Source organism: Bubalus kerabau, chromosome 7, assembly GCF_029407905.1.
Source record: "Bubalus kerabau isolate K-KA32 ecotype Philippines breed swamp buffalo chromosome 7, PCC_UOA_SB_1v2, whole genome shotgun sequence".
Taxonomy (NCBI): domain Eukaryota; kingdom Metazoa; phylum Chordata; class Mammalia; order Artiodactyla; family Bovidae; genus Bubalus; species Bubalus kerabau.
In genome coordinates, this window is record NC_073630.1 from 120,283,648 (window position 1) to 120,308,761 (window position 25,114).

A 25,114-nucleotide genomic window follows, 5' to 3' on the forward strand; every position below is an offset into this window, starting at 1 on the left:
TAGTTCTTCTGGGAGATGCGATTGGTTCTGGGAAACTGAGTCCATCACAGGCGCTCAGGGTAGAGCCCAAGACCAGTCAGAACACTGCGCTCTCAGTCACGGTCATCAGGTCAAGGGCAGATACGCAACCCCAGTTGGTCTAATCACACTGTCACAGAATTCTTGGCCCTAGGCATCTCCGCTCACGCCCTGGACAGTGAGTTGTGGGCATGAGGCCTGGATGTTTGGCTACCATGAGGGAAGTCAGCCCAAAGATCAAGCTGACCCTCAGCAGGAACAAAGGGGAAGAGGGTCACAAAGCAGCAGCCCCAGCACCCTGATCAAGCTATGCCTGAAGCCCATCCTAATTCAGCTGTGAGAGTCAGCTAGTCCTCTATCGTCTAAGCCAGACTGAGCTCTTTTTCGTTGTCATAAGAAGCATCTTGACTGAGAGACGGCAACAATGCAGGGGAGCGGGAGGCAGCGAAAAAGGGTCTAGGCAGATGGGATAGACAGGCAGAGACCCCGAGGTGGGGAAAGCCTACACGCACGCACACACACACGCGCGCGCGCGTACACTGTGGGGAGGGAGAGGTGCATAGCAACAGGGTTAAAGAGGGCTCTGAGCACCAAGTAAGATAGGCCTGCACCCTGCGGCCACCAGCTTCACTCCACGCCTACTCACCAGACCTCACTCCCTGGTCGCCCACTCCCCTGGGCGGGCTCTGGGCTTCCCTCTCTGGGTGAGATGGGGTGGTGGGGGCATTGAATGCTCCTGGTCTGGCCCATGCGCCCTCAGCCCTGGAAGAACCCAGCTCCACCCCGGCCCACATGGCCCATGCTCCCTGCCTGCACAGGCTGGGTCCACAGAGACCTGCTCCACTTACCGGTCTGGTCTTGGCCACCTGGGGGACCAGCTCAGGCACAGGGATGGCACGGGGCCTGGGGGTGGTCAGGCTGAGCTCCTTGGGCTCTGTGACCTTGGCCTTGCTCTTTGGAGGAGAGAGCTGGCTGGTCAGCTCCCCCTGCAGCTGGTCGATCAGCTCCTGGATTTCCGGCTGCCACCTCAAAGGCAAAGTGGGAGCAGCTTGGGATGGGCTTCCTGTGCAGGTCAGTGAGGGGACAGCCCCTCGGCACAGGGGAGGAGGCTGTGAGTGGGCAGCAAGCAGGCGAGTCAAAAGCAAGCTCCCTGGAGCTGCACCACTGTGACGGGCGCAGAGGAGGCCGTGGGAGGGGGTGAGGAGGAGGGAGTCTCAAGGTGGGGGTGCCCCAGACCAGGGGTTCTGGAAGGGCCCTGCTGGGCTGCCCCCGAGGTTTGGGCTCCTCCCCCCCATGCCTCTTCACGCCAGTGGGCACCACCGGGCCATTGCCCACGTAGCCAGTGCGTGATGCCTCCTGGGGAGACTGCTTGGTGTGACTCTTTCCTGCCCCAGCCTGAGGTCCAAGGTCACCAGGAGGAGGAAGGGTGTGTCTGAGGGTCAGCAGGGCTGGGGTCTCGGGGGGGCGGGGCCGGTGAGGAAGGGGGCTGTTCACAGAGCCGGTGAGGAAAGGGGCTGTTCACAGAGCGGGTGGGAAAGGCTGCACAGGGGGTGCTGGGCGGGGCCACAGGGTCTGCAGGCCTGGGCGGCTGGGAGCAGCCCCCCGGGCAGGCAGTGAGTCCAGCCAGGTGGGAGCGAGGCCCTACCCTCGTGAAGGGCCGGCTCTGGGGGCACCACACTGCTCAGGGCCGGGCCTCCTCCCCCGCATGGTGGGGGGCCTCCTGTACCCGGCTGGCACCCGAGGGCTCTGCCACTGCCAGAACCACCTGTTGGCCCGTCCCCAGGAAGACAAGGTGGCTCCCCCAACCCTGGCAAAGAGGGCCAGCTGCGGGGGGCGCAGCTGCACGCTGGCCCTGGCAGGCCCACTGGAGGTCCTTCCGCCCGCGGGTCCTGGCCTGCACCAGCCCAGCTGGCATTGGCCTGAGCCTGTTGAGGGAGGTTGCGGAAGGCGGTGGGGACAGCTTTGGGGTGACGGGCCCAGGAGTGGCGCTCCGGGGGCAGCTGGGGAAGAGATGCAGGCCCCTCCTCTGCCCCGGTCACGAGCTGGCTGCCCTCGAGGACGCCCCGCCCCCAGGTGAGACCCAGGCGCTGCCCACCTCATCAGGGGGTCGATCCAGTTCTCCTTCACGTGGGAGGTCTCGTAGACGAGGCTCCACTCGTCCTTGATCCACGAGCCGAGGTTCAAGGGGTTGAAGAGGAACCTGAGGAACTGAGGAAAGAGGGAGCGGCAGGGGCCAGACCCACTAGGTAAGAGTGAAGACCTGGGGGGCCCCCAGCGGGGAGTCAGTGCTGGGGGGGCAGCTGTGGCTGGCGCACCCCCAGGAGACCTCAGCTGGCCGCAGGCAGGGGTCCAGCCCCCCTGGCCTGCCCCCTCCTGTGGGCCCCGGGGAGCTGCCTGTCGTTCACCTGGGCCCCTGTGTTCGCCAGCGGGGCCCCTGTCAGCTGTGGGCCCCGGGCTTCAAGCCCTGCACCCCCTGGGTCTGTACGGACACCCCTACCCCCTCCTCCTCACCAGCTCTGGTTGGGTGGGGGCTGGGAAGGCCCTCAGCCCTGATGCCCGAGGGGGTGGCGGTGGGCAGGGGGCAGGGGCAGGGCCTCTGGTTGCCTGCTGCTGCCTCCTCTGGGGGCCCACAGCCCCCACAGGCATGTCCGCCCCTCCTCCTTCTGCTCAGGCCTCCATACCCTTCCTCAGGGAGAGCTGCCAGGGGTCCTTCTAGAGTCTTCCACAGCTTCCCACTCAGCAGCCTGGCCCCTGCTCCCCCGTGCCCCGACCCCCCGGGGCCTCTGTCTACCCCCTGGGCACCACGGAGGCTGTCTCAGCTCCTTGCCTACCCCCTCCCAGTGTTAGCTCCATCTTCTAGTTCCTGTTCCCACTTTCTGATGAAGGAGGCAGTCAAGTCCCTATGGTTGGGGCATGGGGTCTCTGCAATTCCTCCTCCCAGACCACTGCTCCTGGGGCCCACCACTCCACCCCCAGACCCCCTCCTCTTCTCAGCACAGGGGGTCTGTTGACCCCCATCTGGGGACACACAGCTCCCCGTCCACCCGTGGAGGGGGGCTCTCTGAAAGGAAGCCGCATTGGAGAGGGTGTGGTGGCTGTGGGCACCGGCCGGGAGGCCGAGGCAGCTGCGAGACCTGGGGCAGGGTGACTCACTTGTGGGCCTTTTGCTCAACAATCATAACAATTTCAAGACTCTGACAGCAGAGTGTGAACCAAGTGCAAGCACTCCAGCCGGGACGCTTGGCCCCGGGCCGAGGGGGCGTTGTCTCTGAATAGCGCTCAGAAAATGCTGTCACGAAATGAAGCCCTTGCTTACGCTGACTATGCAAACGTCCACGCACTGTGACTTGCTTACGTTTACACGTGGACAGGAAAATGAGTGGCTAAACGTGCTGCCTTGGTCACCTGCCAGTGGGCAGGTGCAGATCTCTGGGGCAGTGGTCCCAGGAGTGTCCCGGCTCCTGGCTCCCCGCCCCCTGGCCCCAGGCCTCTCCCTTCAGGGCTGCCCCTGCAGTGCCTGCGGCTTCCCTCCAGAGGGGCCCCAAAGCACTCCTAGGGCCTCAGCTGTCCCTCTCTTCTCCCGGGAGTCATTATCCTGGCCTCGGGGCTGCCCCCCCCACCAAGCCAAGTAGGGAGGAAACAGCCAGCGGTTGAAAGCCTGGCCCAAGAGCCAGCTCTGCCGCTCAGCTGCTGTGTGATGTCGAGTTAGTCACCGAACCTCGCTGTGCCTCAGTTTCAACTGTGGGCTGAGTGCCTGTAGGAGTGGCCTCCCCCCGTCCCTGTGAGGGTGGACCAAGAGCTGCTCGCAGAGGAAGCCGGGCCCATAGCAAACGCCCGTGGGAGCGGCCGGCAGAGGGCAGCGGGCCTCAGGCCCATTCACGGTCCTGCAGGCCCTGAGGCCCCAGGCATCCTGAGCTTTCTACCCGAGTGAACAGGCGGCCACAGAAACGGCCTGGGGGGTGTTGCAGGGGTGGGCTCCTGCAGGCGCCCTGTCGGAGGCTGCCACCCCTCAGGACCTGCTCCGGACTGCACCCCCTCCCGGCCCTCCAAGGCCGCACAGCCCCTCCTGCAGGGAGGAGAGGCTGCCTGGAGCTCGAAAGGTTCCAGAGGCCCAGAGTATGAACAGGCAAGGACGCCTTGTCTCGACTAACAGCTCACATCCAGCAGCGACCACGCGCCGGACCATGAAGAGCAGAAAGCAGCTTCCCCAGGCCTGAAAAGGGCGCATTTGCAGCAAGGAGGGGTGGGGCCTGGGGTCTGAGAACAGAGCTTGGGGCTGGGGGCGGCAGGGGCTCACCTGGCACACCTTGTGGACGGGCTGGGACCGCATGACATCCCGGAAGAGCTGAAAGCCGAGCTCCTCCAGCTGGAACGTGGCCAAGTAGCAGATCACTGCGGGGAGACAGGGCGTGGGCCTGGGGAGCAGGATGCTGGGGGCCCCGCCCGGGCATTCGATCCCGGGAGAGGCACCCGGGGCTAAGGGCCCGAACAGCGAACAGAGCCAAGGGCGCCCGCCTCCCTCGGGCCATGTGGCCAGAGGCGCCCGCTCCATCGGCCCCCGTGAAAATGACAGCCTGACACACCAGCACAGGCGACGGGGGCAGCGGGGGGGTCGGGGGGGCCGGGTTCCAGGGCTTCAAGCACTCCCAGGTTGTAGTAGCTCGTTGGATACATTTCCAGAAATTCCAAAACTGGGGTAAAAGTAAAACCATCTTGCATTTCAGTTTGTGAATTCTGAGACTGGAAGCCGCTGGACTGGGGGCGGGGAGCCAGCAGCCCAGCTCTGGCCCCGGCATCGGGCCCCCCCCCACTTCTACCTCTGTGCTCCCTGCAGTCCCGACCCCTCCCTCCCAGACAGGGCCATCGAGGCCCAGGGGCGGGACCAGCTTCCCCGACTCAGACAGCGGCCACTTTGCCCGGTGTCACCACACCCCAGGAAGGCAGCACAGCACGTGGGGGCTTAGTTCCCTGGCCAGGGGTCGAACCCACGGCCCCTTCACTGGCAGCCCGCAGTCTTAACCACTGCACTGCCAGGGAAGTCCCCAGACGCCTCCTTCTACTGAATCCCCTCTGGGAGCATCCAGAGTACAGCCAGAACGCCAGCTCTGCATGTGGCCCTCAGGCCGTGGGGCCAGGAGCTCAGCTGATGATGAAGACCCGTCCTGTTACCCAGACTGGCCTCCAGAGCCACCTGTCCCAGCCAGGCCAGCCCTCCCTCTGAGGCCTGCGGAGGCCTGCGTCCTGGGGCCTGGCGGTCAGCATGCCCGGAGTCTGTCTCCACGTCAGTGAAGGGGGGAAACACAGATCCCTGGCCACCCGCGCTCTGGCAGCCGGGAGGGTCCAGAGAGGGAAGGGAGGCTGAGGACCTCGGAGGCCTGCTGGGGGAGGGTCTCGGTCGCTATTGAGGGTCTGCGGGGGTCTGGCCCGCAGGGACCCATGGGCTCCCCCAACCGCGGCTGGCCACGGTCACCTACCCTCAAAGAGGCTGTAGTCGGCCCGCAGGCAGAGCCGGCCGTCCCGCACGTAGAAGGCGTCCACCACAATGGTCAGCAGCTTGCGGTACTCCAGGCACCCGGACAGGATCTCCATGATGAACGCCTGCTTCTGGGGTCTCAGCATCTGGAGGAGAAACAGCCGGGGGAGGGGGCAGCCGCCTCCAGATGTGGGGGCCCCAGCGCCCTACAGTGGGGAGCACCCTGGCCAACCCTCTGACCCCGCAGGTCCTCCCCCAGGAGTTGTTCCCAGGGCAGAGACCGTGAGGGGAGCAGAGATGGGAATAAACACGGAAAACGACCCCAAAGGAAAAGCCCTGTGTGATCCTGCTCGTGTGAGGAGTCAGATTCCCAGGACGGGAAGTAGAAAGGTGTGTGGGGGGTGATGGGGGGATGGAGAGAGGGTGGAAGCTGTTATTTGACGCTGAGTTGCCATTTACGAAGGTGAGAAGGTTCTGGAGACGGACGGTGGTGATATTCACATGCGAACGTACTTAATGCCACTGAACTGTATTGCATCATACACCTAAGAATGGCTAAGATGGTGGGTTTTATGTCACGTGTATTTCACCACAGTAAAAAAAGAGCAAGCTCCTATGAAGTTTTTCAAATGAATGATTTTAAAAATACCCCCCCCCCAAAAAAAAATCAAACAAACAAACAAACAAAAACCAAGCAAGGAAAATCTCTGGCAGAGGGAATTAGTGTCAGCGGAGACTGACTCTTCTCCATTTACTCTGAAACATGTTGGGTTTTGTAACCTGTGTGTGTCATGGTTTATGTATTCGAAAAACTAAGCTTCGACAATAAGAAAAAAAGAACATCTACTGTAGCCAGTAGGGCTTCCCAGGTGGAGTAGTGGTGAAGAACACATCTGCAAATGCAGGAGGCATAAGAGACGCCAGTTCATTCCCTGGGTCGGGAAGATCCCCTGCAGGAGGGAACGGCAACCCGCTCCCATATTCTTGCCTGGGAATTCTTGTCCCTGGGAGAATCCCAGGGACAGAGGAGCCTGGTGGCCTGCAGCCCACGGGGTCGCAAAAGAATCAGACACGACTGAAGTGACTTAGCACTCATTGTTGCCAACACAGCAGTGAGCATGGCTCATGGGGACAGGGCTGGGGTGTCTTTCCTGAAAGCAATTTGGAAATATGTTTCAAGGGTCTTGTATTTCCCACACACTTTAGCCCAGGAACCACACTTCTGGGACGCTAAGGAAACCAAAAGGCAGGAAATATCCACATACGAGATGCTCAGGGCAATGGAACGTGCAGTGGCAAAAATATTAACAGCCTGAATGTCAACGCAGGGAGTCAGATACAAGCTCTCCATGCTGTGGGTGAGTGGGACGCAGCCATTACCATGATGCTCCCGGAAGACTTACAGTGAGACGGCAAAATACTTAAGGCCACGTAAAACTGAAAACGTAAACTAGGACCCAACAGATGTGCAGTTCAGTTCAGTTCAGTCGCTTGATGTTCAGCTCAGTTCAGTCGCTCAGTCGTGTCCGACTCTTTGCGACTGACCCCACGGACTGCAGCACACCAGGCCTCCCTGTCCATCACCAAATCCCGGAGCATGCTCAAACTCATGTCCATCGAGTCGGTGATGCCATCCAACTATCTCATCCTCTGTGGTCCCCTTCAATCTTTCCCAGCATCAGGGTCTTGTCTAGTGAGTCAGTTCTTCGAATCAGGTGGCCAAAGTATTGGAGCTTCAGCTTCAGCATCAGTCCTTCCAATGAACAGTCAGGACTGATTTCCTTTAGGATGGACTGGTTGGATCACCTTGCTGTTCAAGGGGCTCTCAAGAAATGTAAAACACATCAAAATAATAAATTCTTGTTAGCAACATCACTCCCCTCCACTTCCCCACTTTTGGACAATATTTTATCTAAAAAAAAAGAAAAACACTTCTTGGGCAGCGCTGGGCCGCTTTGCCTGGGCTTTCCCTACTGGCGAGCGGGGCTACTCTTCACTGCGGTGAAGATGTTTTGTCGTGGTGGCTTCTGTTGCTGCAGAGCACGGGCTCTGGGGCACCCGGGCTTCAGGAGTTGTGGCTTGCGGGCTCTAGAGCACAGGCTTAGCTGTCCCTTGGCATATGGGATTTTCCTGGACCAGGGATCAAACCCATGTCACCTGCGTTAGCAGGCAGACTCTTATTCACTGTGCCACCAGGGACATCCTGAATTTTTATTGTCAATGAGATTTTCATACGTTTACTGGACATTTACTTGTATTTCTCTTCTGTGAATTATCAATTTACATTCTTGGCTAACTTTTTCTATTGGGATATTATCTTTCCCAATCATTTATAGGAGCTCTTCGTAGACTGAGGGAATCAACATGGCCATTAGTGTGACAGCTATTTGCTATAAGCTTGTAATTTGCCTTTTAACTTTGTGCAAACTTTTTTTTTTTTTTTTGACATATGGATCATACAACTTTTGCTTTGTTTTGAGGTCAAATCTGCCTTTTCCTCTGTGGTTTCCTCCCTTGTTTTTATGCTAAGAGAACACCAGAGTAATGAGCCCATCCGAGGGGTCCGAGATGAAGTTGGACTTCCGGGAGCCCCAGCCCCTACGCGTGTGAGTGGGGTGTCTGTCCTTACTCCCTCTCGGCCTCCGCACCCCGGGGCTGGAGGCCTGAGAGCCGCCCTCTCCAGCCGCCTGGGGTCCAGGGGTCCTGGGTGGAATCAGGCTCGGCAGGCAGCAGGGAGCGGCGGCAGGGGCGCCTCCGACACTGACTCTGCCGCCCCTCCGGCGCCTAGAGCCCCCAGCTGATCCGGCAACAGCACCCTCCCCCGACCGCACAGGCTCCTCCGCGACTTCTCCGTTATCTGCTCTCGCCTCTGGGTGACCTTACACACCCTCAAGGCTGACGCAAGCAGATTTTGCCTGTGGGTGGGAGGGCCCACTCCCGTCTCAGTAACCACTACGCCCTGTTTGCCGTGACGCTGTCCCCAGCGTCCCATACACGGGGTCCCAGCCACTCTGCCGCACCTCCTCCGGCCACTCCTCAGTGGCCACCCAGCAAGTCTTTGTAAAGGAAAGGCGGACGAGCCTGTGCTTGCTGGAACTCTCTAGGAAGAGTCCTTCCTCGGCCCGCCTCCATAAGTCCCCGCCCACCGGGCTGCACTCCAATCAGAGGAACCTCTCCTCAAGGCCGGCTGTCTCCTCCGCCTGCAGGGCTCTGCCCTGCACGCTTGCTCCCCATGCCCATCAGGCCTTGGCTCAGATGCCACCCGACCCGGGAGGCACCTCAGTTACCCCCCTCCCCCCAACCCCGGGTCACCCGTGGGCCCTCACCTGGCGGGATTGCGCACACCGTGCTTACTGCCCCGTCCCAGCTCCACGGCCGCCGGGGTGCTCAGGAGGGAAGGGATGGGCCGCCCTGCCTCCGTGGGGGACCGCGGGCAGGTGGGCACAAGGCGGGGCTCCTCCCCTTGCAGCACAACCGGGAAGGGAGGGGCGGCCTCGCTCAGGTCAGCTCCGGCCTCAGGAGCCAGGACCCTGCCTCCTATTCCCTCTCAGGCTCCCCTGATCCCCTGGCTGTGCCCACACAGAGGGCACGAGCCCCAGCCAGGCGCCAGGCACCTCCCCCTAACTCCCCGCCTTTGTCAGGGGAAGCCCGGAGCGGTGAGTCAGCAGGGCTCTCTCTAGGGACGCCCTGAGTCAGCGCTCCCTGCGTCGAGGCCTCCTGGCTCAGACCGTGGAACTCCACTCTGCATCCCCTCACACGCCTGGGTTTGGGGCTGTGAGCATGCGTAATACGTCAGAGCCTGGGCTGCGAGCCTGGGCCGCGCTGGGCCAGGGTCGGGGGGGCAGGCAGGCGAGGAGCCAGGCAGAGCAGGACCATCTGGCCCGCATGCCAGGCCCTCACCCCCGGAAGGTCGAGCTGGGGGGTGGCGGAGAGGAGGCTGAGGTCCACACGGGTGACATGAAGGATGCCGAGCCCTAGACTGGTCCTCCTGGCTGGGCCAGCAGAGCAGGCAGGGCAAGGTCCGGACCCTCCCAAGCAGCCCTCAGTACTAGAGTCAGAAACCCCCTAACTCTGGGCGAGCCTTGGTCAATGAGGCCAGAGGGCAACCCCCCCCCCCCCAACCAAGGGGCCTCTGAGCTCCGGGTACAGTCTAGGGCCTTGGTCCAGTTCAGGGCTCCTGCGTCTGGGCCCCTGGCGCGCGGGGGAGGGGGGCACCAGAGACCTACAAGCCTGCCACCGGCTGCACACGCCTGGCAGCGCCTCTGACAGCAGGTGCTTGGGTTCACAGTCAGAGCCCCAGGGTCGGCACACAGCTGCAGCAGGCTCCGGGGCTGGGAGGGCATCGGGATGCCGATTGTACCACAACCCAGGGCTTGTAACTCACATCATCAAGACCCAGGGGCTCCCGCTAATCGGTGACACAAAGACATAAGTTGGTTAGAAGAGGAGGCGAAGGAACCAAGGCTGCCAGACACATACACAAGCCCTTCTCCCTTCCTTCCTGCCGGGCAGGAGGACACTGTCTCAACTTCTCCCGGCCCCGTGCCGATGGGGCTTGTAGCTCCAGTTGATGAGATCTGATGGAAAATTGCTAGGTGTGGCCTCCAAGAAACATCCTTGAACATCAAGCAGACTCAGCTGGCACCTGCCTTACACTGTCTGCCCTTCTCCTCTCCTCTCTGGGACCTGGGTGCAATGCTGGAGCAAGGCAGCCACTTTGTGACTATGAGACAAGGGGCACATTCTGAGGATGGATGAGCAGAGAGGAAGGAGAATGAGTTCTAACGGTGCCACAGAGGTGCTGGCAGCCACCCTGGGCTGCCTGTCCGCCGACTGCTCCTTACATGAGCAAAGACACCTCTGATATCTTTAAGTCACCGCTTTCCTGCTGTTGCTCCTGCCAAACACCGTTTCTTAATAGACACGGTCTAAGCAGGAAGGTCAGAACAAGGAATACTCGTGAAAATATAATGGGAGAAATGCTGACTGTAACTACGCCAACTGCCTTTTCCCACCTGTTTTGTTGGCAAAGATGAAAACGTTTGTGAGCACATCACATAAGCAGGGAAAGAGTCAGTAAGGAGATCTCTGTGTCAGGTCAGTGGGCAAGGTCTCTTGAAGTCACGAGGGCCAGCACTCTCTCTCGTGTGTTTTCTGGAACTTGACTCTGGGTGTGCCCGCCCAGGTGCAGAGGGACAGGGTCGTTAAAAACAGTATCAGACTGGAAACAACAATGATCCCATCCACAGGGCATGGTTATAATGGTTCTGGCACAGTCAGCAAAAAGGATGCTCATGGCTTTATGACAAGAGGGAGCAATCCCCATGACCCCTTGTTAAGTGGGGAGAGAGAAGGGCAGGACTGTGTTTAATGTACAACCATGTCATAAAAGACTTTAAAAATTATATATAGTTATTGACAGCTTTCACATGTAAAGGTTATAGTTTAAACAAAAATGTTTTCAGATCTATTATATTACCTATGTGAGACAGGTCTGGACTGTCTCTCTGGATGGAGGTCACTGGTCTCCCCATAGGGATACCCACACTGCATACCATATTGAGCCTCTGGGTTTGGGATCTTTGATCCAAAATACATCGGGTATTTTTTAAGATATCCATTAAAACAAAAACCCAGTCCCGAGCCCAGGTTTCCTCACGCTGTGGACCAGAAAGTGAAAGAGGCTCCCTGGGGCTGGCCACCGCACCATGCCTCTTTCCACCAGGACCTGGGCTGTTTCCAGGCTCCGCCCACCCCTGCCTTCCCCTGCCTCCTGCACAAGCCTCTTCCCATTCCCCTCGCTTTCCCCCTGGCTTGGGGGCTGGCCTTTCCCCACCCCGGGCTGTCTGATTTGGCCTCTCTCCTGTCAGCCTTTTCATTCCCCTGCTCAGAACTTGCCTGCGGTTTGCCGGTTTGCTGGTTTGCCGAGTGGCAGGGTCTCTTGGACTAACTCCTCCACCGCCTCCTACGATTCCCTCCTCCTGCTCCCTCTACCCATCCCCGGGCATTCGCTCTCAAAGCCAGACCCTTCCTTGGGGGCCACTCAGGCCTCAGGGCTCTCTGCTGCACCCCACCTCTGTCCTGCAGGCTTGCGTCTGTCTCTGGATGTTCCTGTGCCTAGCCTGCCCAGCCTGGCACCTGAGCTGTGGTGCTGCGTGGCCCGGAAGAGTGATGCCCACCGGGCTCCAGGAAACTGTCCCGTCAGCACCCCCCATAGGATGCCCTAATGAAAGGTCACTTGCTCCAGTGAGAGGTTAACCCGTTGGGGCGGGCCAGAAGGGCCCGGAGCACGAGGGTGCAGGTAGGACACGCCCCGTGGCTCCCGCTCCTCCCTGAGGGCTGGGCCTGCCTGCCTTGTCGCTGGTGCAGCCCCACCCCAACCCTTCTCCTGCTCTGGGCCCCTAAGCGCGTCCCAGGGCTACTTCCCCCACTCCGGAGGCTGGCATCTGGAGAGGCTGCTCCCCATGCCTCAGCCTCGCCTCGGGCCGGTGGTGCTGCCGGAGAACTTTCGATGGCAGATGGATCCCTTTCAGATCTGAGACCGAATCTTCTCCCACTGACATATGTTCTCTGTGCACGAATGCCATCGGGACTGTGGGCTGGGGGGCTGCTCTGTGTGTGCGTGTGCGCGCGCGTGCGCACATGTGTGTGTGTGTGTGTGTGTCAGGGGAAGGATCCCCAGGCTTCTGTCTGCAGAGGGAGAGTCCCCACACCCTGCCCCACACCACTAACCACCTTTCCCTGTCTTGACATGATGAATATCTGCAAAGAACAGGGTCTCCAAATAAGGTCACTCTCACAGGGATTCCCTGGTGGCTCAGATGGTAAAGAGTCTGCCCACAATGCGGGAGACGTGGGTTCGATCCCTGGGTTGGGAAGATCCCCTGGAGAAGGACATGGCAACCCACTCCAGTATTCTTGCCTGGAGAATCCCAAGGATGGAGGAGAATGGTGGGCTACAATCCATGGAGTCGCAAAGGTCGAACCAGAGCAGTGTCCTGACCCCGCTGGAAATAAAGCCTTGCTCTCCAAACTGGGTCAGACTCCAGTGCCCCCTGCACTGGGCCCAGGATGGCTCTCTGAAAGGGTGTGAGAGGACCAGTGACCTGCAGAAGAAGCTGCCTCTCGGTCCAGCGCGAGCACCTGCACCCAGGGAAGACTTCGGGGGCTGCTGGGCTGGGGCGCAGCGGGCGAGGTGCCCCCTCGAGGCGGGCTCGCACAGGTGCTGGCATCACGCCAGAGCCCCGGGTGACAGCCAGGACTCATTTCCTAAGCCGCCGTGAAAGTGTTAGCCACTCGGTCGTGCCCGACTCTTTGCGGCTGTAGCGTGCCAGGCTCCTCCATCCATGGGATTCTCCAGGCAAGAATGCTGGAGTGGGTAGCCGTTCCCTTCTCCAGGCGATCTTCCCGACCCAGCGATTGAACCTGTGTCCCCTGCAGTGGAAGCATGGATCCTAACCACTGGACTGCCAGGGAAGTCCCATCCCAGGGACTTTCCCAACGTTCAGTAATGATTCTGAAATGATTCTGGAGAAAGAAAGGCTTTAACTTTGTCGGTTCTGCTGAGCAGTGAGGGATGCCCTGCAGGGCTTGCAGTGGGTCAGGACACCCAGGGGTCTTGCTGGAAATGTGGGCGGTGCTGGGATCACAGTAAAGAGGACTTTCTTGTCTTCAGTAGCTGTGGGTGAGGGGAGGGAGGCAGGACAGACCGAGGGAGCAGCCGGGGGGTGGCTGGCTCCAGGGACACGGCTTCGAAGCCAGCTTCAACCAGCAAGGAGAGGGACCGTGGATGGGCCTGACCTTGGCCGTTTTCATCCTTTCCTCCAAACGCTTCGGGTTTCGGGGGAGAGTTTGAGGGAGAGGAGGGGAGCAGAGGTGCGGGGAGCGGGGCGCACCCCATGCCCCAGCCCTTGTGGATGGCAGGGCTCCAGCTGGCAGAGACACCCTTTGCTGAGCCACCCCGGGGAGCAGCGGTCCTGAGGTTTCCCTTGAGAGACAGGCTTCTGTGTCCAGGGCTCCTCTGGCCTCTGCGGGCACCGCCAGGGCCTTCCCCACCCCAGGTTTTCCAGCAGCGGCGCCATAAGGGGGCTGATGAAGGTGGAGGGGAAGGTGGGTCTGTGGGCAGCCCCGGGGCACGGCAGAGGCCACCCCACTGTGGGTGTGTGAGGGTGGAGCAGCTCATGGCCCTTGCTAAGCCGGAAGGGCTGCAGCTGGCGCTTAAAAGCAGACAGGGGTGGGGGGCGCAGCAGGCCGAGTGTCCCCCCAGAGCCCTTCTTTGGGAGCACGTGGCCTCCTCTGACGCCCTGTCCACGGGGCCCACACCCCGAAGTCCTGAAGGTGGCATCTGCATCATCACCTGGCCCTGTTCCTGGGCACCTGCCCTTGATGGACAGACTGACAGACGTGGGGTCAGGTCACAGGGCGGCCGCCGAGGTGCCAGAGGGACCAGACCCTGGTCCAGAGAGACTTCAGCCCAGGGTCTCTCCGCACGTGCGTCAAGAGGGGGCCGCAGGACAGGGACCTCCGGGGCTTGGGGATGAGAGCCCAGGAGCTCCTTCTGGTGTGGCCAAGCTGCCCAGCAGACAGCCCCGGCACACAGCCCTGCCCCGGGCGGGAAGACACACCCCCCGCGGGGTGGGCTGGGGAGACGCCTGCGAGGCTGGCGCGCGTCCACCTTCAGGGAGGATGGCTGACCCTGCAGACTCCTGGGTCACAGGCCATGTTCCTGGGTCGTGGCCGCAGCCTTTGGCCCACTGGGAATCTCGCCTCGGGCCTCTCCACGCGAAGGACAGGATGAGACTGTAAAGCTCCCACCATGGCCCCCCACCCCGAGCCTCGAGCCCCCACACGGACCCTACCTGCAGGGAGGCGGCTGTGGCCTCCAGGAACTGCTCGGGACTGTCCTTCTCAGGCTGAAATCGGTCCAGGTGCTTCATCACCGTCTCAATGCACTTCCCATAGTAGGTCATCTCCCCAGGTGGGACACTAAGGGCAAACCCGACAGGTCACGCCCTCCATGCACCCTGAGCCACTGGCCCGGCAGGCGGTGACGGGCCCTCACGGAGCCCACAGCGGGTCCACCGGGCAGCCTTGCGTGGCGAGGAGTGCCGGACCAAAGTGGGGGCCCCGGTGGCACAAGCCCAGGCCCACCTCCAGCCCGCCCCCAGCTTCCGCTCGCCCACAGCCCCTGCAGCCTTCTCCGCCCACGGAGGGAGGGTCCCAGGATGACCCCTGAGGGAGGCCCGGCCAGCGTGGAGGCCCCTGAGTCCACCCGAGTGTCCCCCAGCCCAGCTGGGGCGTGGTGACGGTTGACTCAGCAGTCCTGCTCGGAGGAGGGGAGCACCTGGTCACAGAAGTCTGGGGCAAGAAGAATCCTCAGGTCTCCACTGTAAAGGTGAGGTAGACAGCACCCTGGCTGGCGCTGAGATGGTGGGGGACAGGGAGGCCCGGCGTGCTGCTGTCCACAGGGTTGCAAAGAGTCGGACGTGACTGGGCTTCTGAACAACAATGACAACCAGCACCCAGGTAAGACGCCAGGCCTGAACATTCCAGAAACACAGCAGCTCCATCAGACCGGCTCACTCAGAGCCTTCTCTGGCAGACCCTGGAGAAGCTGCTTGGGGTGGGATGGGCCCCCAGGACCCCCACATTGTCCTCAGAGCAGGGTGGCCAACCCCCAGGAGCTCCCATCTCAGCCCCTGTGGTTCCACGCTGACTGAGCAGCTTCTGGGTCACCACGCAGCTGGCTTCCCTGGCACCAGCTATCAGCAAGGCCGCTCCTCCCTCCACTAAGCTGGACAGGCTCCCGAGAGCAGCCCGCAGCTCTCGGTCCTGGCAGGTTGGAGACCGAGTGGAGAAACCCCGGGGTTCCCCAGTGAGAGGCCAGCCCCAGCCAATCACAGCCCTCTGGGTGAGGCCCCCCACTATCACCTTAAAGACAGCAAAGGCCAAGTGCCACCAGATGCCGCAGACAGCCTCTGCCGCCAAACACGGAAACAGAAGCCCGCCGAAAAGGACGTGCGAGAACAGTGGGAATAACCCAGAAACAAACAACTATGCCAGCTCGGAGAGAGGGAGAGATGTGGTGTTCACAAAGCATCTGAGGAGAAGAGAGTTCTTGGAAATTAAAGTGTGATAGCAGAGCGGGAGACGTAAATAGGAGAGGCAAAGACAGTGGAGAAGAGAGAGCAGAGAGCAGAACAGGATGATGACAAAAGTGGGGGAAGAAACCACCAAGAAATCGAGAACCGTCCAAGAGACCCGCTGTGCATTCCAACTGACAGGGGTTTCCGAAAGACAGGAGAGACGTAGTACAAGAGAATCTCCAACGTTGCCTAACGGGGGCCCTGGAGGCAGGTGATGAAGGGAGGGACAGGGCTGGGTGAGGGCAGCCCCAGGCCCCCCAACAGTAACTCTGGGCACCAGGCCCCAGGGAACCCCTCTCCAGCCCCGAGGATGATGGCTCTGGAGGCAGTGATGGGTCCTGGTGGTGCCCATGGGAGATGGACAGCGAGGCCCTGCCCCCCGGCCTGGGGAGTGTGCCCAGAAAGGGGCAGGCACGGCACTGGGAAGCCAGAGGTTTTTCCAGAAAGTAGGGGGCAGGCTAAGGGCCCCTCCCTGAGCAGTTTTTCGGGTGCTTTGACACCTACCCTCACCAGGAGAGGGAGGGCAGTGCTGAGCTGCCGGGGGTCTGCACGCCGGGACCCTGCGCCACCCCGCATGGAGGCCTGACTGGGCCCTCCGGCTCCTGGGGCCCGCTTTTGGGCCTGGCCTCTGCTGTGTGTGGACACAGAAGCTGGCTGGGGCCCGTCCCAGATGGGGCTGGAGGAAAGGCCTTGTGGGCCTCGGAAATGTGCTGGAACTGGCCTGCAGCCCTGGGCCCGGGGGAGGGCCCGCCCGCCCTGGAGACCACGTTTCAGGAGGGTCGGTGGATCCAGAGACAGGTCTACCACAGCCAGGGCCAGCCGCGTGAGCAAAGGCCATGACCCACGAAGGCTCGGGGGGTGCCCAGGAGCTCCTGTCTCCATACCGGTCCTTGCGGCCAAGTGCTCCTGAGCTGCCGGCACTGCCAGGACCCATCACCCATCACCCGGGGTGGCAGGAGGTCTGTGAGGGGCGGCCTCCAGTCCGCAGAGTCTCCTTCCACCCAGCCATCACTAGCACCCCCGAGTTCTCAGCTGCTGCGGGACCGGCAGAGCCTCCTCAGCATGCCCCCCTCCTTAGGCTCGGGTCACAGTCCCTGGATTCTTTTCAGTCCTCACCCTGGCCCTGCCCGCTTGGGCTTCTCGCTGGCTCAGAAGCCCCATCACATGTCTCTCCAGAAACTCAAACTCTCTCCTCTCCCTGTTGAGCTCCTAGGCACCCCTCAGCACCCCATTCAAATATCACCACCTGTGAAGCCTTTCTTCCTCCTCCCTTAGCTCTCCCCTTCTCTGTGTCTCCTCCAAAGTCGTCCCAACTTCCCTTAAGCTCCCGTGAGCCCCTGGTGCAGGGTCTGCCTTGTCGCCTCTGAGTCCCTTGCCTTCCCCCAGAGCGGGCCCTCAGCACCAGCCCCAGAACTGTCTGTGGAATGAATGAGGGAGTGTAAACATGTACTCAAGGACCGACCGTGCTAAGTGGTTCTTGGGTTTCAATCTGCTGTTTCAATCATAACAAGAGTTATGGTCCAGAGAGAGACCTACTCAAAGACCATGATACTTTTTAAGCCTTGGCTTCCACAGGTTCTAGAATTCAACAGAGCTCAGCTCTACTGTCTCATTTAATTGGACAGTAATAGATACCTCAGTGGCATTCATGAGGCAGGTTACCGTGGAAGAGAACCACCTGGCCTCGGGGAGGGGAGTCAGCCTCTTCATCCCCAAGGAGCGTTTCCTGCCTATGGGACCCACTGAGGCCCAGGCTGGGGTCTAAAGTTCTTGACCACCCACTCCACCAGATCTCAGAACTGCATGGAAGAGGCACCATGTCAACACAATGAGGGAAATAACAGTCAACTCCAGGGCTCACAAGGAAGTCCTGAACCTAGGCAAAAAGTCTATTTTTATGAAAGCAATGTCGAGTATCAGTTTTTCTCCTTCCCCCGCACTGCGGTCACATTGGGATACTGCCCTGGGACACGCTCAGCCTGGAGGGACTGGGTAAAGGGATCCCTGCTGTGCCTGGTGTGGGCACTGAGAGAGCACGTGTGCGTGTGCGTGTGTGTGTGTCTATGTATGTATGGGTGTATGTGTGTGTGTGTGTGTATATGTGGTATGTGGGTGCATGTGTATGTATATGTGTGTGTGCATGTGTATGTATATGTATATATGCATGTGTATGGGTGTGTATGTGTGTGGGTGTATGTGTATGTGTATGTATACATATATGCCTGTGTGTGTGTGTAACAGTACCTGGGCAGGAGGGCTTTCCTCCCCGCCCCTCTCCTCCCCTACTGTCCTGGAGCTGGAACATTCTGAAAATACGATGACCTGAGGGGCCCTTTGGTGATGATGCACGTCAAGGAGGAGCAAGAGAGCCATCCAAGGCCTCCCCGCCCAGAGAGACCTGGAGGATACAGAGAAGAGGCCCCCCTTCAATTCTGGCTCATGGTCGGGCCTGTGGGCTCCTGGGGTGGGGAATGGGCACCCCACACCTGCCACAGAGGGCTGCCTGTAAAGGTGGACGCGGGAAGAGGCACTTGAATTCTGTATTCCAATTGAAATTAGCCTAGAATCTCAGTCAAAATAGTCACAACTTTGGGTAGGAAATAGGTATTGAAGTTCATCCAATTCCGATGAGTGCTTTTAGCACCTCAGGTTTATTTTAATGGTGTAAAACCATACATGTGGGTAAGTGAGACTTAATTCCCAAGCTTATTGTTTCTTTTAATATTGATTTTAACTCCAGTAATCAGGCCATGACTGTCTCATTTTTAAGGAAACTTTAAAGGTGGGCTGGACCAAGTCTTTTCGTATCAAATCATTTACAGACAGAAATGAGATTACACGAGGAGATTTAAATTCCATAATCCCATCAGACACACACTGGTTCAACACCCTCGGTCACTCAGATCAGATCAGTCGCTCAGTTGTGTCCGACTCTTTGTGACCCCATGAATCGCCTCTCTGTCCATCACCAACTCCCGGAGTTCACTCAGACTCACGTCCATTGAGTCAGTGATGCCATCCAGCCATCTCATCCTCTGTCATCCCCTTCTCCTCTTTCCCCCAATCCCTCCCAGCATCAGAGTCTTTTCCAATGAGTCAACTCTTCGCATGAGGTGACCAAAGTACTGGAGTTTCAGCTTTAGCGTCATTCCTTCCAAAGAAATCCCAGGGCTGATCTCCTTCAGAATGGACTGGTTGGATCTCCTTGCAGTCCAAGGGGCTCTCAAAAGTCTTCTCCAACACCACAGTTCAAAAGCATCAATTCTTCAGCATACAACACAAGAGAAGACTCTACACATGGACATCACCAGATGGTCAACACCGAAATCAGATTGATTATATTCTTTGCAGCCAAAGATGGAGAAGCTCTATACAGTCAGCAAAAACAAGACCAGGAGCTGACTGTGGCTCAGACCATGAACTCCTCATTGCCAAATTCAGACTTAAATTGAAGAAAGTAGGGAAAACCACTAGACCATTCAGGTATGACCTAAATCAAATCCCTTATGATTATACAGTGGAAGTGAGAAATAGATTTAAGGGCCTAGATCTGATAGATAGAGTGCCTGATGAACTATGGAATGAGGGTTAGGGTTAGGGTTAGTTCGTGACATTGTACAGGAGACAGGGATCAAGACCATTCCCATGGAAAACAAATGCAAAAAAGTAAAATGGCTGTCTTGGTCACTAGAGAGGCTTAATTTACATAGATCCCAAATGTGTGCTAATTGAAATACATTCTTTTCCTGCCTTTAAATTCTGACTAAAGCCAGTCTCCTAAGGATTTCTGCTAAGTCATGCTCGGATGGCTTTGTTTAAAGTACGGACCCGTGTGGCAGGTTTTGTTGGTTGCTTTTCAATCTCCTCTCTTCCTTCCTCCCTGAGTACAAAACCCTAATTTTTAGTTGGGTCCATTGCTGCCCTGGTGGCTCAGCGGTTAAAGCGTCTGCCTGCAATGAGGGAGACCTGGGTTCGATCCCTGGGTCAGGAGGATCCCCTGGAGAAGGAAATGGCAACCCACTCCAGTATTCTTGCCTGGAGAATCCCATGGGCGGAGGAGCCTGGTGGGCTACAGTCCACGGGGTCCCAAAGAGTTGGACATGACTGAGCGACTTCACTTTCACTTTCATTGCTGCCTAACTGAAAGAGGACATTTCTTAGCCTTCCTGGCATCTGGGTATGGCAAGAAGTGGAAGCGTCTTGGAGACTTTCAGAAAGTCTCCTTGTAAAAGATGGGCATACACTTCCTCTCTTTTCCATCTTGCTGCCTGGACTCAGGAGGTGATGGCAGGAACTTAGGAAGCAATTCTGGACAATGAGGAAACATGCAAAGATGGCAGAAGAGCAAGTTAGAGGAACCCAGATCTCCCTGATGACTTTTGAGGGTGTCGTATCTCCCATGATTTCCTTCCCATGGGCCTATTTTTTGGAAACATTAATAACCTTGTCTGGGTCACTATGACGTTTTGCATAAAGCTGAACCTAATCCTAACTATTGGGCTTCCCTGGTGGCTCATGGTAAAGAATCTACCTGCCAATGCAGGAGACTCGGGTTTGATCCCCAGGGAAGATCACCGGGACGAGGAAATGACAACCCACTCCAGTATTCTTGCCTGGATAATCCCAAGGACAGAGGAGCTTGGCGGGCTACAGTCCATGGGGTCACAAAGAGTCAGACATGACTGAGCGACTGCGCACAGCACTAGCACTTAACAGATTCTCAGATTTTTTTGATTGTTTTTATGGATGCAAATTAGGGCACGTTTGGGGGAAGTAGTGAATACGGGAGAATATCTTCTTAAAATATATCTCTTGTTGAGATGATTAAAAAAAAAAAAAGCACTGTTAACTTCAATCAAGGAGTTGAGAAGAAGAGGAGGTTAGCGAAAGCAAGACGGGAAGCAAGAAAGAACTACCCTGCAGATCTAGGGAAGTGCAGGTGGGAGGTGCTGGTGCTGAGCGGACGCGCTTTGCCCCACTTTCATGCTGCCCTACTCCGCGTACCTGTTAGGCCCCGCCGGTGCTCCGGAACCTCCCTTATTCGCCACCGACCGCCGCACAGCGAGGGGGCTCGGGAACAGCAGTGGGTCCCGCCCTCTGCACTTGTGCTCCGCCTGGACCTCTGCAACCCCTTGGGCAGGAGCTGTGCTGGGATGCAGTTGGACCGTCGTCACCTAGCAACCGCTGCACGCTTCGGGGCCGTGGGCGGGAAGACTACAACCCCCAGAATACACCGCGCCCGCGGCGCGGCAGAGGTCGCCCCATTCAAGGGCCCCACCTCCTCGCAATGCCCATCGGGACTTGTAGTTCTCGGCGCCGCAGGGCGCGCCGGGTCGCCGGCGGGGGAGCGCGCCTCGGGCGGGGCGCGGCGCGGCGCGCGGATTGGGCAGCCTCCGCGGCTCGCGGCGAGGCTGGGGGCTCGCAGCGCGTCGGCGCATGTGTGGCGCGGGCGGCGGTGGCCGGTGGAGGCGCGGGGTGTCAGTGAGCGGGGAGGCACCGGCGCCCCAGTGCCGGGTCCGTCCGCGCGTCTCTCCGCGGGTCCGCGCCGCGCGCCGCTCTCCAAGCATCTTCCAGCCGCGCACCTGCCCCGCGCACCTGCCGCCCGCCCGCCCGGCGCCCCCCAGGTCCGCACGGGACCCCGGCCCGGCCCGGCCCCGCGTCCGCCCCGCGCCGCACCCGGGGCCAGGCGCAGCGCTGCGGAGGTGAGGGCCGCCGGGGTCGGGCCGGGCCGGGCCGGGCCGGGCTGGCGCGGCGATGATGAACAGGTTCCGAAAGTGGCTGTACAAACCCAAGGTGAGCGCTGCCGGGCAGACCCTCTTCCCGATCGGGACCGGCCTCTCCGCGGTACCGCCGACACCCCTCCGGCTACTCGGCGACTTGCAAACACGGTCGCCCTTCCCCCCCTCGCCTGAACTTGAGCGGGTCTCCCCCCACCCCCCCAACCCCGCCTGGTGCAGACTCCTCCTGCTCTTACCCTCGAACCCGGGTGCACTCGCTGCCGCGCCTGCCGGCTGTCAGAACCGGCCCCTCGCGCTTCCCAGTCGGGTCCTGCGTGTGCCCAGCTTGCACCTCGTGGTGGCCTGCCCACAGCCCGAACAGACCCCCCCGACTCTTCTCCTGGGTTCCGGAAAGACCTCTCCAGCCCCCCTCGCTGCAGCGGCAATGACTCCTGCGTTCCTCTTATGCGCCCCCTCCCCGTTATCCTGGACGCAGAATGTACCTCCCACTGGCCCCCCCTGCAATCCGAAATGGACCCTCTCTGCGTTTCCCCCAGGTTCTAGAGCGGGCCCTCATATCTGTCTCTTTCCCGGGGCCCGGAGGGACCCCTCCTTGCCTGTGTCCGGAGCGGGTCCCCATCCCACTTCCCGAACCAGGACCGATCCGCGTCTGGCCCACTTGGCGTGCGTATCCTTGTCCCGTGCCCACCCGCGTGCGCTGAACCCAGGGGATGCTCTTGCCCACCGGCGGAGGGTGAGTGCGCCCGGGGCCGCAGGCTCAGAGGGGCCGGCGGGAGCTCTTCCCGGCGCGGCGCCCCTCCCTGGTCGTGGGTCGGGGTCTGGGCAGCGTGCCCCGCGCCGCCCTTGGCGGCTGCGCCAGTCGCACTGCGGGCGCTGCGTCCCTCGCCGCTCGCCCAGGGCTCGAGTCCGCTGCGGCCGGAGCTCGTCGGGGTGCGGCGGTGCGCCCGAGCCGGGTGCGGAGACCTGGGCGCACCCTAGACTTCCCGGGGCCTAACGCTGGGGGACCGGTGCCGCGGTAGGGCCGGGGCGCTGGGGTCTTGGCTGGGGGGATGGTGGTTCTTGGTCGGGGTGGTGCCAGTGGTCATCTCTAGGCGCCTCGGACATCCACAGTAGGGCTGAGCGACCACAGGGACACCCTCACCCCAAGGCTGACCACTTTTCTGGATCTGGGTTTTCTGCCCCCCTCCCCCATCGAGGGTTGTATCTCAGGGTCGGGGCGAGGGGGCGGTCCTGAAATCTGTGGTCTCCTGGCGCTCTTTTAGGGTCAGCCGCCGTCTGTTGGAGGATGGGCACCCGAGGTCCGTCCGCGAGTTCAGAGACCACAGGGGCTCGTGCGTCATCGCCTGCGGGGTCGCCGTTGGGTTGAGGGTTGAGGGTGCCTGGGGCCGCCCCTTGCTTGGTCTTGGCCTCACCCGGGGGGAGTTCAGGTTCTCTCCTGCCCGAGCGGCTGCAGCCCTGCTCCCGCTCATCTTCCCACCTCCCCGTCGGTTCGCAGCTGTCTTGGCCGCGTGCTGGGGAGACCCTGGTGCCTCCAGCGCTGCCCGCGGTTTGGGGCCTCCCTGCTCTTGGCTGCCTCCCGCCCAGCCCTCTTCTTACTGCAGTCCCCCCACCCCCACCCCCAGCAGCGGCTCTGATCCTCCAGGTTGGTGCTGTGTAGGTGGCCAGGGGAGGGGAGCCGCCTCTGAACACGATGTCTGTACAAGGAGTGGCTTTTTGTTTGTGTGACTTCTGTCCCCAGTTAAGGAAAAACCAAGTAGACTTTCAGAAGGTCACTTTGGGGGTGGGCAGCAGAACCGTTTTTCAGTGGGCAGGGGTGAAAAGAGACAACGTATCATAGTAACGTTCTGCTGTTTCTGAAAACACTTTGTCAAGGATCCTTTTTCCAGGCGGGACTGTGGAAGAGGCCTTGTTTCCAGGGTTGTTGTTGCTGTTTGACCCCATGGACTGCAGCTCGCCAGGTTTCCCTGTCCTTCACCATCTCCAGGAGTTTCCAGGGTTGCCTGACTGTAGCATATTGTTGGAAGGGCCGCAAAAGCAATGTGGACACTCTGTTTCATCTGCAGCTGAATAATTCCAGTGGCCCTCCCTGCTTCACTTTGGGTAAAAGTCTTTAGAAGTGGGGAATGATTCTGCCCTTGAGATTGTGCCCCAGAATTGAGAGTTGAGTCCCGAGTTTTCCCTCTCTACAGGCAGCTCTGCCCTTCCAAAGCCGGCCCCGGGGCTGGGCAGGGCCAGGTGGAGAGTCCTGAGTCAGCCTGCGCTCGAGGAGGAGTGTGGGGGGGTGTTTCATCTGGTCCTGCTCCTTCCTTTACTGTGGAGTCTTGGTCTGTTGTCTGACCCTTGGACTCAAGACATATCTCCGTCTGAGATCTTTGTGTTTGCCCTGAGGCCGATCAGCCTGAGCGTGGCAGTCCCTTGTTGGACTTCTGTCTTTGGGGTTAAATATCTTGATTATTTGAAGGGTTGAAGGATGTTAGGTCACCCTAGTAGTAGCTTTTCATTTTTCAAATCAAAGCTCCTATTTTGGCCTTAGATTGTGAGCTGAAGTTCATGCTTTCCCTCCCTTTGGTACAAGTGAGCAGGAGTCGGTTCTGGGAGGTTTCTGGGTATGAAAGAGTTGAAGTGTTAAATGCTGGGTGTGGGGAGGTGTGTCTGAGAGAGGTTGCTGCCTGTCATGAGGGTTTTTTCAGCCGTTGTATTTGGATAGATATGCAATTCAAACTGAATTCTTGATTTAATCCCTGCTTTGGTTTAAAACTGAACACTGAGCTTCTTGTTCATCACAGTGCAATGGAAAACATTCTGAAACCAAAAATACTCGTCGTTCTTGTTCCGAAAGGCATTTGGAGATGCTTTAAAATATTCTTATATGACGCTTACAATTTCTGATGTCTGAATCATGAATAGCTACCTAAGTTGAATGACAAACCAGACCAGCCTGACGTCTACGACGGTTATTTGCAGGCTCTCATACTTCTTCCTTTTATTTTCTTTAAGGCGGTCTTTTAAGCACTATTGTGGTTTTTCTCCCTGGAAGGTGTTTAGGATTTCTAAGTGTCTCTGCTTTTGTTTAGGGAGAAACTTTCAAGAAAGAGTTAACTCTAAGAACGTGAAGTATCTCGGAATACCGGGTCTTCATTTTCATCAGAAGTCTCCATATTTGTGTTCATGCTGGACTAGAACTTTCTCCCTATCCGTGGTGGCTGGGCTGAGGGGAGAGGGCCCGCCGCGGCGCGGGGGGCCTGACTGGCCGCCATCAGGGAGGACGCACCGTTTCCCACCCTTGGGGAAGAACGGATCGGCGGGTGGGTGGCGTTGCCAGGTGGACGGGGATTCCCACGCTCAGCCGTGCGCCCCAGGAAGAGCTCTCTTGTCTGCACCCCCAAACCATGTCTAGGGGGTGGGGTCATTAACTTTCCTTATCCCCCCCTTCTTTGTGGGGAAGCAGTCCTTGTAAATACAGAGCTTTCCTGAGTGAGTTTATCTGGAAACTTCCTTTCAACATTCTGGGTTCGGTTCAGGGATGAACTGGCCTTTTCCAAGAGAAGCTGAGAAGCCTGCTGGGTGTGTGCAGTTTGTGAAGGAAACCCTTTGCGGAGTTGCGGTCTGCCTGCTGCGGGGCTGGCGGGCGGCGGGGTGGGGGCGCTGTTGTGTGTGAGGCTTCCCACCGTGGCTGTTGACCCAGCTGGGTCTCAGTGGGCAGTTGGGCATCTGGGGCCCCTCCCTGTTTCCAGAGTCCC

At 59.2% G+C, this 25,114-nt stretch overlaps 2 protein-coding genes across 2 annotated transcripts in view; one reads left to right on the forward strand and one right to left on the reverse strand.

Annotated features, from left to right (window-relative positions):
* CFAP99 (cilia and flagella associated protein 99) overlaps positions 1-14,460 on the reverse strand; it is a 32,188-nt gene extending 17,728 nt beyond the window's left edge. Inside the window, exons 1-5 of the mRNA XM_055587428.1 lie at positions 14,350-14,460; positions 5,493-5,637; positions 4,316-4,410; positions 2,114-2,226; positions 867-1,044 (exon numbers count right to left, since the gene is read on the reverse strand). Coding sequence (XP_055443403.1) covers positions 867-1,044; positions 2,114-2,226; positions 4,316-4,410; positions 5,493-5,637; positions 14,350-14,460 — 642 coding nt within the window. The remainder of the gene's footprint in view (positions 1-866; positions 1,045-2,113; positions 2,227-4,315; positions 4,411-5,492; positions 5,638-14,349) is intronic.
* A 6,522-nt stretch (positions 14,461-20,982) lies between these two features.
* ZFYVE28 (zinc finger FYVE-type containing 28) overlaps positions 20,983-25,114 on the forward strand; it is a 98,843-nt gene continuing 94,711 nt past the window's right edge. Inside the window, exon 1 of the mRNA XM_055589264.1 lies at positions 20,983-21,429. Within this exon, the coding sequence (XP_055445239.1) occupies positions 21,391-21,429 (39 nt within the window). The 5' untranslated portion in view covers positions 20,983-21,390. The remainder of the gene's footprint in view (positions 21,430-25,114) is intronic.